This window comes from Protopterus annectens, chromosome 2.part2, assembly GCF_019279795.1.
Source record: "Protopterus annectens isolate FY-2018-M chromosome 2.part2, PAN1.0, whole genome shotgun sequence".
NCBI lineage: Eukaryota > Metazoa > Chordata > Ceratodontiformes > Protopteridae > Protopterus > Protopterus annectens.
In genome coordinates, this window is record NC_056730.1 from 406,865,007 (window position 1) to 406,878,505 (window position 13,499).

At 39.8% G+C, this 13,499-nt stretch overlaps 1 protein-coding gene across 1 annotated transcript in view; it reads right to left on the bottom strand.

Annotated features, from left to right (window-relative positions):
* Positions 1-8,715: 8,715 nt before the first annotated feature.
* Positions 8,716-13,499, bottom strand: part of LOC122795944 (baculoviral IAP repeat-containing protein 1e-like) — a 521,014-nt gene continuing 516,230 nt past the window's right edge. Inside the window, exon 9 of the mRNA XM_044064427.1 lies at positions 8,716-8,783. Within this exon, the coding sequence (XP_043920362.1) occupies positions 8,716-8,783 (68 nt within the window). The remainder of the gene's footprint in view (positions 8,784-13,499) is intronic.

A 13,499-nucleotide genomic window follows, 5' to 3' on the forward strand; every position in this document is an offset into this window, starting at 1 on the left:
AGTTATGACAGATAAACTAGTTTTATGATAACATTCAGAGAATTCAGGAAACATTGAACAAAGCCCTATTCAGGCAGTAGAAACATCTCAGGACTGTTTATGTTGATATTCTTCCTATAGACGAGAAAGAACCATCCATGAGTCCTGGTCTACTACTCTTGAATATAGCGTATAACTCCACTGAACTCTACTCCTGTCTTGTTAAGTAGTGGCTCCCTGACCTTCAGAACAATTATTTTAACAAACATGCCTGGTATCAAGGTGTATGAAATAGATCAAGCATCATATTTAGTTTTCTAAAATAGTATACCCAACATTTCAATATTATGTATAACTAACAATGAGCCCATAACCTGTTGTCTAAACTTACAAACTTATGATACAAACTACATTCGTGTCACCAGTTTTATATTTGAAGCGCAGAAATAAGTGCCCTAAAAGTCCTGGACTCTTACAGACAGGCATTTGTAATAATATGGAATGAGGGCATTAATAGTGTGTACCTGTAGCTCGACAGAACCGTTGTGCTTTAGACTCGTGTTGAATCAGACAACTTATAAAGTGTTAACTGCTTTTGGTCACATTATTTTTCCTACACTTCAAACTACCTTCTAGTCTAAGAATATCTTGCTTGGCAAACAATAAAAGAAGCCTAGAAATGCAACCCATTAGGAAATAAATATTTGCTAAATGAAAGTATTAAATCAAGACAGCTTGCTAGTTGAAATTGCAAAAGTGGAAACAGAGCAGTGAGAATATATGGAGCGAACATGCAGGCAGCAGTAAAACTCTTATAGGTAGGGCTGCAGTTATTATGTCAAATCTAGATCTGCCATAATAAAACGCAGAAATAAGTGTCCTAAAAGTCCCGGACTCTTATCAAATAACAAGAGAAAAAAGTACAGACAGGCATTTATAATAATATGGAATGAGGGCATTAATAGTGTGTACCTGTAGCTCGACAGAACCGTTGTGCTTTAGACTCATGAGTTGAATTGGAAAACTTAGGCACATACAGAATATGTGAACAATTGAGTTGGACTACAGAATACTCTATGGTACTGAAATTATGGCTATATTTGCCCACAATATAGCCTACATGCTCTTTATTGAGATTGCGGCAGATAGAGCTACTTCAATATATTAATATAGCCAAAAATGCCTAAAGGCTAGATTTGTTGCCAAAAGTTATGAACGAAAAAGCAAGGACGTTTCACATCCGAATTAGCCGATGTTTATAACGAAACATCCTACAGCTTTTAGAGTTCGATGGTCTAACACTTCGATGCATAAAGTTCGATCTTTATGCATATGAAGTATTAAACTTTCAAGTTTATAATATAGACCCGACTGAAACACAAAGAGTGATTACCACTAATCGTTACTAAAATCATCCCAAAAAAAAAAAAATCACAAATATTAACCTGTTAACCAATTGGTTGCAGGGCTGATGTTTTAGAGGATTTTAAGATCACCCTTTTGGGTGGTGAATTCATTAGAGAGGAATATTTCATCACAACAAGAGGAACAACAGAACTTATCTTGAGCTTGGTGGCTTCCTTTGTTTTGGTGTCCTATGTTCACTGTGCACACTTGTGTTGGTTATTCCTTTGTAACAACTGACAGAGCAACATTACTCAGAACTGGGGGATTTTTTCAGATTTGGTCATAAGTGATGTACTAGTAGACCCAGTTACTACAGGAAGTGATACTTAACATTTGCAGAGAGGATAATGAACACTGAATAATATTCCAATTGCTGTGAGCAAAAAAAATATATATATATATATATATACACACATACATACATACATATATATATATATATATATATATATATATATATATATATATATATACATACATATACATGTAAGTGGGATCTTAGAATGTCCTAATATATGGAAGTACAGAGCTGTTTTTCTTCATGTTCGTACAAATAATCTCATCTTCAAGGACTCTCTGACAGTTATTAGGGAATGTATACCCCTCATAGATAGCATAGCCTGTACAGGTGTTAGGATATCTTTTTCACAAAGAGAGGAGAGGAGAGTCAGATCAATGTGAATGAAAATATTTTTGGAGTAAATACCTACATGACAAATGGCTGACCTTAAAAGTGAAAATGTGCAGAGCATAATTTTAGATGGGATGGAGTCTGGTTGATAATACATGGGAAGAAACTTTTTTCAGCAGATATACTGCAATATCGGAATAACACAAGACATGATTTGTGCCATGTTAGAAATTTAACATTTCACAGATTTTTCTGTGCTAGTTGTTAATGCAAGGAGCATTAGTAATAAAGTCATTCACATAAGACTGATGTTATTATCTTTTATGATATGTGATTAAAGTTTTTTTATTGTAACAGACATTCTAACAAAATATCAGGTGGAGCTATGTTTATATGAATTAAAGGTTGTTATGAGACCTATAATTATTACATATGTAATGATGCCATCAATACTGTAGACTGTGTAACTGTGACAATAAAGCCAAATCTGAAGCAAACACAGTTGTTGGAATATATAGACCACCAAACTCAAGTGCTGATGATCAAGAGGAACTGGTATATTTCTTGTATAATACATAGGACAGAAAATTATATCAGTTGGAGACTTGCATTTGCCAGAGTCAGACTGAAAAAATATTGCTTCAACAACATTAATAAGGAAAGTATTTGGAATGTATATACAGGAATGTTGCAGATTATAAACAAACCTACCAGGGAAGAAACCATAATGAATATTTTTATTGGAAAACATGCTACTTTCACATAACATTGATAGTATTATTGCTTGTGAAACATGGTTAAAACGCAATAACTAGTCCTGTCAGGGTATAAATGTTTTACTGTAACATGCATTTTAACAAAACTCCGATGAAGGTGTTATGACCGGGATTAAAGATTGTTGTGAGACCGGTGATTATTACATGCTCGATTACAACACCAATAGTGTAATTTGTGTAACTGTAAAAATAAAAATAACCCTGGAATAGATTCTAGTTATTGGTGTGTACAGACCACTAAAGTCAAGTGCTGATGACCTTGAGGAGTTCATACATTTCATGCATGAAACACAATAAGGAGAAACAGTAGCTGGAAACTTAACTTTACTAGAAAAAGAGCAGAATAATATTGATTTTACAACATTAGTAAGGAAATTATTTACAACATATGTTTTGGAACCACAGTTGCTTTTATAGTTTTGTTTTTTTTTTCCTCCTAAGGAAATAAGTGTTACTTTATGTTAAGTTTTACCAACTTTGATGTGCAGTTATCATGGGGTTATAATGGTTAAATTGCTGTGAGATAATTCTACCAAACTGAAATCTAAACCAATGCATGGTAGGTTAATAACAGATTACATGGAAGCATAACAATCACTATGTAAACTTAACTGCAGTGTTGGATTTAGTGAAGAGACTGAAAGCAGGAATGTGGTAAATTTTGAAGGGAAATTGTTTAAAAAAACGAAAAATGTTTAACATCAGGATCTAGGCAAACAAGGTCAGAAGGATATATTTCCATAAAGGCAATATACTTAATTAAGATGAGATAAAAATATTAAAAGTTGAAATGAGGTTGAACTATAACTTTGAAAAATGTAATAAACAAACTAGACAGTCAAAGTAAAAATAGTATGAGACGAGATCAGGAGAAAAGTGAAGAAAATGTATACAAAGATATTGAGCAAGAATAGGAAACCATTTTATTGATACATAAGATGTGGTTGGAGTAAAACATACAAATTGGTAAATAGTGTGTAGATTCGAAAATTTATTCTCAAACAAAACAGATTATAGACATATTTATAAAATCTTATGCAAATCAATTTGGCTACACAAAGGGGGTTATCAATTGGGGTCTACTTCACGTTGTCGTAAGCTGACAATATCGAGTCTGATACTGACTGATGTGGTACCTCTTATTTAACCAGATTATTAAGTAGATTATTAAGTCTGTGATTTTATCCAAGACAATATACTACATGGCTGGAAATATATCAACTTTAGTCCATTTGGCAATCAAAAAATATATATAAATATATACATATACACTTTGCATGTAAAAAATCAATTGTAAAAAATCATATTCTATTTTCATAACCTATTGTTAACAAAGATCGCTTTCGTCCTTCTAGATTTCAAGTCTGTGTACAAGAACCCTAAAAACTATCTATAAAAATATATACAATTGTATAATTAGTTAGTATTGTTATTACACGTCATTTTGAATAAAGTGGAAAAAAAAGTGGAAAAAAAGAGAACCAGAAAAAGAAAAAAGGTATGATGATGGAAACAAAATAAAATGATGGAAACAAAATATATATAAAATATTTATTTTTCCACTTTATTCAAAATGTGTAATACCAATACTAACTAATTATACAATGATATACTTCCAGCCATGTAGTGTATTATCTTGGATAAAATCACAGACTTAATAATTTACTTAATAATCTGGTTAAATAAGAGCTACCACATCATTATAAATTTTATTTAAAGTACATAAGGGTTATATTATTATGACAGCTACTAAGTACCTAAGTAAGCTACCAGCTCAAATGTCACACTGATGGGAGAATGGATGTGAATTTAACATGCGTACCAATAACACTTTGTTTTACAGCATTACAGCACAATAAACCACTGCCTTGCCTGATAAAAAGTATATATATATATATGTATATATATATATATATATATATATATATATATATATATATTTAAAAAGCTTGTAAGGAAACTTTTACTCTATTTTTGTTTTACTTGGATCGCTTGTCTGTGTACTTAATAAAGGATTTTCAACTGGAAACAGACTGCCTGCCTTGCTTGGATTACTTTAGAATACTTAGTAATTCTGTACAATTATATATTATAATTTTTTTTTTTTTTTTACTTAAGACGAGGTTAAGTTCGCTACTTCTACTACTATTGTCTGATCTGATTAATATACAATGATTAACTAGAGATACATGGACTGAAAATCTTCCACAGAGAGAAGTTTCTTGCACCGTTTTTGGACACACTACACACTTGTTTAGTGGGTCGTTTTGAGACTTCGGGGATACCACAGAGATTACTTGTTTTAATGTAAAAGAAAGAGGCCATAGTATCACATGCCATCAAAACAGCTGTTCCCATACCTGTAACTTTCAGCCAATATCCATTGTCCCTTTCCTAGCTAAATATCTGGAGACTGTATATCTTCAAGACTCTGATTTTCTTAGCACCTGCCATATTCTGCCAAGGTTTCTACATGGTTGTTCTTCCAGTAGAGGAACCCAAACTGAAAACTCAATTAATTTTCATTAAGTGGCTCCATCCCCAAAGCCAAGGACCAAGACTGCCTCTTTTGCATTTTTTTCCTTGTTAAAGTCTTTGAGTCTATCAGTGAAAATCTTCTCCTTACTTCCTTGCACAAAACCTTCTCCCTTCCTCCTTGCAATCTGCTAATTATTCTACTGAAGCTACAAACTGGCTTGCTACTTATAGGTTCATAGGTAGGTACTAGGCTATCTGCCCAAGGGCATTTATAAGCCTAGCCAGAGTGTGCCAGCTTTCGCTACCCCATTTATTAATTAACTGATCCTCTGTCAAGCAGAGCCAATGAAGTGATCCCAGGGGTGTATTTTCTGTTACTTATCTAACAGACTATTCTTAGTCAGGGCCAAACCTAAAATCACTTCCCCTGATCTCCTTCTCTATCATTGGTCTCTTTCTTTTCTTTCTTCATTAACTCCCTCCCCTCAGACCTTCACCTTACCAACATCCTTATGTATACTGATGATCTAGTCCTTATTCAGGCTGGTCCTTCTCCTTTGGGATCTTTCAGACTTCCTGCCCTTGCTTGATGAGAAACACCTGACTCTGACTGGTAATAAATATAAAGGTTTGCTGTTTAGAACCTCTCCCAGGCTAAAACCTATCACACCTTCATACCATTCTATCTGGGAGTTAGTACAGAGTATGAGTTATTAATGATCTTCTTTCTGTGGTATCAGGTTTGATTCCCTCAGCCATCATTTGTCTGCTGTGTGACACTGGTCATGTCACTTAACCAGACAGTGTTTTGGAACTAGTTGGAATATGGGCTGGGCTTCTTACTAGCCTTCTCAGCTGCATGTCTAGTAACTACTCGACTCTATTTAACATGCTCACATCTCTGGATACATCATGTTTTATCTTGACCCTTGTTTCTGTGATTTCTCATGCTAACCTGTATTGAAATCTAAATCAATCAAATACTATTTGTTTGTAAAAACATTTTCTGATTCCTCACTCATGAAGGCCACTCCATCATCACAAAGAATATTCTCCTGTAGAAACTAGAATGCAGTCTCCTACTTCTTGCTAATGCTTCCATCAGAAACCTTCACAGCCTTCAAACTCTCTCCCCCAAAAATATGCAGTTTATCCTGTTCCACACTATTGTAACATCCTTGATCAAGGAAAATGGCTCTCAGTAAAAAAAAAAGATCCAGCTTATTCCATCTAACTCTTATTTTCAAAGTCCTGAAATGTTCTGAAATGTAACGCCACTTCACATTTTACCACAACAATACTACCCTACCCATCAACTTATTGCAATACGTTAGTTGATCAAACCATGCTTTTTCCTTCTTAGGTCCCAAATCCTGGAATGTAAATCTCCTCAATATTAGAAACTCAGCAAATGTGGTTATATCAGAACTGTGGTTTTATTGTGCTATAAAGAAAGAGCAATCTTCTCCTGCTTCCCTCATCTCAGTAACCATTTTCTCATCCCTCTCAGCAACCATTTTCTCATCCCTCTCAGCACATACCCATTACTCTTCTCACTAACTGTGATCTCATGCCCTTACCATTCCATCTCTCATTAATCCTGTCCTCATCTCTCTCAACACATACCACTTCTCCTCCTCTCACTAGCCCTGTTCTCACCTTTCTGACCACATACCACTCTTCCTCTCACTTACCATGCTGTCATCTCTCTCACCACATGTCCAGCCCCCCTCTCACTAACTGTGCACTCATCAGTCTGAAAAAATACTCACTTCTCCCCTAACCATTTTGTCATATCTCTCACCACATACAGCTCCTCCTCTTTTTAACCATGCTCTCATCCATCTAACTGTATACTGACGCCCATCTCCACAGATCTCCCCTTTGCACCTGCAAAATAAAGGTGTGACAGTAAAAAGTACATAATTTAACTTAACATTTGTAAACATTCGTCGCATATTTTTAAATTTAGTGTTAGTCTTATTGCATTGAACAGACTTCTACCATCTTTGTCACTGTATTCAATTGTACTTATTCATCTATTCATTAAGCTTGATGCATTAATCCCACTCTGTATATTGTATTGTGTTCTACAGATATTAATTACTTCTGTACTCCTTGTCTGTTTCTGCTCTATAAACCAGAGCACCTGGGATGTGTCTGAAATGGTTCCGTATGGCTCAGTTGAATACTCCTGTTAATAAACAAATTAACAAAATACAATAAAATAAAGAAAGGCAGATAAGAAGATACACATATACTGCATGAGATTTAAAATGATTTATTTTATAATAGAAATTGAGTGAAACCTTTATATCATGTTCTTCTTTTGGCTTTTCCCGGTTAGGGGTCGCCACAGCAGAACTCCGGTCCGCTAATGATTGGCAGTTTATTTTTACGGTGCCGAGGTGCCAGCTCGACACCCAACCTTCAACGAAGGCACACCCATTTACGCATGTCTTTCGAATGCCACTCGACTGCAGGGAGGACATGCGGACTCCACACAGAAGGCACTCCAGCCAAGAATCGAACAGGAGAACCTCTTGCTGTGAGGCAACAATGCTACTGCTGCACCACCGTGGCTTTGAAACCTTTATACCATATTATGTTATAAAATTGTATTGTGTTGAGTTGTACACTGGAACACTTAAAAATCACAATATCTTCCCACCAATGCTATTTTATAGCACCAAAGAACATAAAGATGTTGCTCCAGTTTTCATTATAACATAAATAAGTATCTCACTTTGCTACATTGAAAAATGCTTCTACTTCCTGCCTTATGAAGCCATGCAACACTGCAACTAGCCGTTTGTCTCAGTAATGTGACATCAGCAGACCAGCCACTCCTCTCCTTCTATAAGGACCTTTATACATTCATAGTTAAGTACTATGCTACCTGCCCATGCAGGACCTTTTAAGCCTAGCCAATTTCCATTTAGTTGCTTGAATTAACTTATCTGTTTGGTGTTAGAGTGGCCTTACCCATCCCATGGTTGATAAGTATATATTACCCTGAATGAGAATAACTTGGATCAAAACATAGATAATTTGAGGGGACCCATGCATGTAATACCTCATTTAGGAGCTGCCTCTGCCTATTAGTAGTACAGGAGGTAAGTTTTCTGTTATCAGTCCACAGGTCTAAGTTGTGTATGAATATGGACAGGGATGAACTTTGAGTTATGTGGATGGGGAGTCTGTTCCAAAGCAGTGGTATCTTCTGAGAGATATACTTGTCCCTCCAAACCATTCTTTTGATGCTGTGAACTGAGTATTTCTGACATCATTTGACTTGCTGATGTACAACAGATCCATGAGTAATTGGTTGGAGGATGCCTTATATGCCATACACAGGTCACCTCTTAGCAGTTCATAGGATACCAAATATCTCTATAGGCATTCCAGTTATTTTATGTGTTTGGATGGGTCTACTTCAGATTGTCAAACTGCCGGAACATCAAACCACATATGGCTGAGACTATATGAATGAAACCTCAGAACATCAAAACCTAAATTAAAAAAAAAAAAACTTTTATTTTGCTGCACAAATATACCAACTCCAAGATCACACTTACATTGAAATAAATGGGATTTTTTTCCTAAGGTGATCTCCATTCAAACAGTTCAATGTTCAAAAAAATGATGTTTTTGTCTCAGTGATCTGCAGTTCAATGTTCCAGCCATTCAACAATCTGAAGGGGACCCATCTGGATACATACATGCCAAATGGGCCATTATACTTAATGACTGGACTAATGAGGGTTGAGTAAATAGGGACAATGTTCCCAAATCCCAGACAAATGGGTAAACTCTCAGGGGAATATTGCCAATGTTGCAGTTCCCCAGGGTAGTTGACTTTCCAAAGGATATGATGATGCATTTTTGGTACTTAGTTTAGGATCATGGATCTGGTATCACTTATGTGTTTGGGACAAATCCTTCTGCAGGATGGCTAAGTCATTTGAGGGATTCCATAACTATTCCTAACTTACAGTCATTTATTTATTTATTTATTTTATATTTGTTGACCGGGAGTGTCCAGCTGAGCTATTGCCCTTTTTCAGCGGAGGCCCAGGGAGAAAAGCTCCAGAGATATACAATGCAATAAAAATAGCAATACGTATACATTTCAATAAAAACAGCATTAGAGAATGTTGGTAGTTAAAATATGTAAGCTACATACATGTATATTGTTGACAGATAAAACAGTACTATAAACAAAAAGGAGAATGTTAAAAAAAGTAGAATAAGCTGTATGCTTTCATTTAAAAAGAGAGTTGAGTAAATAAGAAGTTATGTACTCACCATAACGTTCCATCTGAGTAGGTGGCTTCATTTGTCTGCAACCTGTGGGTCTTGGATCCGAGCCGGCAACTATTTATACAGCTATGGATCCGAGCTCCTAGCTCCTCCCCTCACCCATAATCCCCTGCCAACCCCAAATGACCTCAGATCAAGTTTGCCCTCAAACATATACCTGAAAAGGTATCCCAACAGGAAAAGGCAGGATAATACAACAAAACTAACTCTTCTGAAGGCCAGGGGGAAGGAGTGGGGATGGTTGCAGACAAATGAAGCCACCTACTCAGATGGAACGTTATGGTGAGTACATAACTTCTTAATCTGGAGTAGGGACTTCATTTGTCAGCAACCTGTGGGACAGAGTCCCCAGCTACCTGAATCTTGGGCGGTCATCATGGAAGGATGTTCCGGAGCACTGCGGAGCCAAAGGATGCTCTCCCTCTGGAAATGACATCCAGTTTGTAGTGGTTGATAAAGGCATGAGATGAGGCCCAAGTGGCTGCCGAGCAGATATCATCCAAGGGGACTCTAGATCTGAATGCAGCAGAAGTAGATATGGAGCGAGTGGAATGTGCACGGACTCCTTGAGGTGCGGGCCTCCCAGAAGCTTCATAAGCTAGAAGGATACATTGGGAAAACCTGCGTGATAAGGCGACCTTCGAAACGGCTTTACCTAAACTGAATTTAGCAAAGGAAATGAAAAGCTGATCGGATTGTCTGTGACCAGCAGTCCTATGAATATAGAAACGCAGCTGCCTGTGCATATCTAAAGAATGCAGCTTGTACTCTCCTTTATTTCGATAATTAGGGAAGAAAACAGGTAGGTTAATGGACTGATTGATATTGGTTTCTGAGGCCACCTTGGGTAGGAAGGAGGGATTGGTCCTGAGGTACACTCTATCCTGATGAAAAACCAAGTAAGGGGGTTTTACAGAAAGAGCTTGAAGTTCCGAAACTCTTTTCGCTGAAGTGATGGCTACCAAGAATGCTGTTTTCCAAGACAGGTATTTAAGATCAGCCGAGGCAGCTGGTTCAAAGGGAGAAGCAGTCAAGGCTTGAAGAACTAGTGACAGATCCCAAGGGGGTACGGCTTCTTTGATAGGGGGCCTGAGCAGAAAAGTACCCTTGAAGAAGGTTTTACATAGTTTAGCTGACATCAAAGGACCTGTCTCATGTCCTACATGGTAATGGGAGATGTCTGCCAATTGTACCTTGACTGTCAAACAGCTAGCCCCTTGCTGAAAAAGTCCGGTAAGGAAGTCCAACACGAACGTTAACGGAGCAGTGAAGGGGTCCAAATTATGATGTTCCACCCAGATGGAGAAGCACTTCCATTTACTGTGGTAAACTTTCCTGGTGGAAGATTTATGCGCTGCCACCAAGATGGCTTTGACTGGTGAAGAGATGCCGGGAGTCCTGATTAAGAGTGGAACTGGAGCAGCCAAGCTGTTAGCTTCAGGTTGTCCAGATTCGGGGTCGGTAAGCCTGATGGGTGGGATATTAGATCCGGGCTGGGATCCAGAATCCAGGGAGGATTCACCAAGTGAGACCACAGGTAAGGAAACCAAGTTTGCCGAGGCCAGAATGGGGCAATGAGGATCATTTTGCTCCCCAACCGAGAGGCTTTCTGTAAAAGCTTTAGCATCAGGGGTAGAGGAGGATAGGCATAAAGTAGACCGGGTGGCCAAGCATGCACTAGAGCGTCTCTCAGGGTTTCCCCTGGTGGGGGAATCAGCGTGAAGAAGCTGTCGCATTTCGTATTTGCGGGAGAGGCAAAGAGATCGCAGCAGGGTTGCCCCCATTTTGCAAATATCCGCTTCACTACTCGGGAGTTGAGAGACCACTCGTAAGGGGAAAGAATGATGCGGCTGAGTTTGTCCGCCAGAATGTTGGACCGTCCCGGAATGTGCGTTGCGATCAGACAGCGGTTGGTGGAGATCGCCCATTCCCATACCCTCATGGCCTCTCGGCAGAGAGGATAAGACCTGGTTCCCCCCTGTTTGTTGATATACCAGACAACTGATATGTTGTCCGTCTGTATCGCAATAGTTCCTACGGGAAGAAGGTTGTGAAGTGCTTGCAATGCTAACAGCACCGCCCTCATCTCCAGAACACTGATATGCAGGGAGGTCTCTGAGTTGTTCCACGTGCCTTGGACTGTTCTGCCTGAGCAATACCCCCCCACCCGAGGTGAGAAGTGTCCATGGTCACCGTAACGAGAGGAGGTGGAGTGCAGAAGGGTCGGCCTGTATGGAGGTCTGGGGACTGAAGCCACCATAACAGGGCCCTCCTGCAAAGCTTGCTGATAGAGACAGGGTGATTGAGAGGAAGAAGCTGAAAGGACCATTGTACTTGGAGGGTCCACTGTAGTACCCTCATGTTTAGGCGAGCACATGGAAGGAGCGTTATTGCAGCTGCCATGGAGCCCAGTGCCCTCAGGACCAATTCTGCCGGTGGAGCTTCTGAGTGGAGGATGGCCCACACATGAAATCTCAGATTCTGTAGTCGTTCCGAAGTGAGGTAGGCTCGCAGACTTCTCATATCTAATCTGGCCCCTATGAAGTCTATCACTTGTGTCGGAGCAAGGGAGGATTTATCCGTATTGATTGTGATGCCTAACTGGGGAGTTAGGCGGAAAAAAAAATCTCTGGCTGAACAGAGTAGATGCCTTGTTGGGGCAGTCAGGAGCCAGTTGTCCAGGTACAGGAAGACCTGCATTGCCTGGAGTCTCAGGTGGGCCGCTATCACTGCTAAAACTTTGGTGAACACCCTGGGGGCTGTGTTGAGGCCAAAGGGAAGGACCCTGAACTGATAGTGGCTGGCTCCCAGCCAGAAGCGGAGAAACCTCCTGGATCGTCTGTCCATTAAAATGTGGCAGTACGCATCCTTGAGGTCTATTAAGCACATCCAGTCATTCTCCTGCAATAGGGGGAGAATGGATTGAAGAGTGACCATCTGGAATTTCTCCTTGGTTACCGACAGGTTCAAGAGGGAAAGGTCTAGAATTGGTCTCAGGTCCCCTGTCTTTTTTGGCACCAGAAAGAACCTGGAGTAAAACCCTAATCCGAGCTGGTCTGGGGGGAATGGGTTGGATGGCCCTTTTTTCTAGCAGCTGCTGGATTTCTGCGGCTGCAGCCTCCCTCTGACCGGGTGGTACATCGGGGAGGTTCCTGAGTCTGGGAACATGTTGCATTGGGATTTTGTAACCTCTGGATATAATCCGAAGCACCCAGCGGTCTGACGTGATGGACTCCCATGCCACCAGATGCCTCGAGAAGCGCCCCCGACTGCCTCCAGAGTGGAGCAGTCGGGCAACCCTTCAGGGCTGTTGTGTGGGCCGATCAGAGAAGGATTCTCTGGACCCAAAATTTCTCGGGGCCCCTCTGCCTCTAGGGCGGCATCCTCCCTGTCCTCCTCTGCCATGGAAGGACTGGTTGTCCGGAGCAGGTTGGGAATGTTGTCATTTCTGGAACCACATCTTCTTCTGTCCCTTTTGGTTCTTTGAGAAGGACCTCTGGGGAGCAGAGAAGCAGACTCCGATGGCAGACAACGTCTTCCCGTCCTTCTCACTCTGGACAAGTGTCTTGCGAACGGTCTTGCCAAACAAGGCAGAACCATCAAATGGGGAATTCGCAAAGGACGCCTTAAAGGGCTCCGCGAAGTCGCAATGTCGGAGCCAGGCCTGGCGTCTCATAACTAGGCCCGCTCTGCTAGCTCTAGCGGCTCCTTCAGTGGTGTGAGACAACAGCCGCACAGAGGTATTGGAAATAGATCTTAGAGTGGCCATATGAGTGGAGTACAATTGCTTGTCCTCCGCCGACATGGACTCCGGGGGGAAGCAGCGTATTCTTTAATAAGATCCCGCTGCATCCTGATGACATGTGCCATGTAGTTCAGGGACCATACTGAGAAGGTCGCTGAAC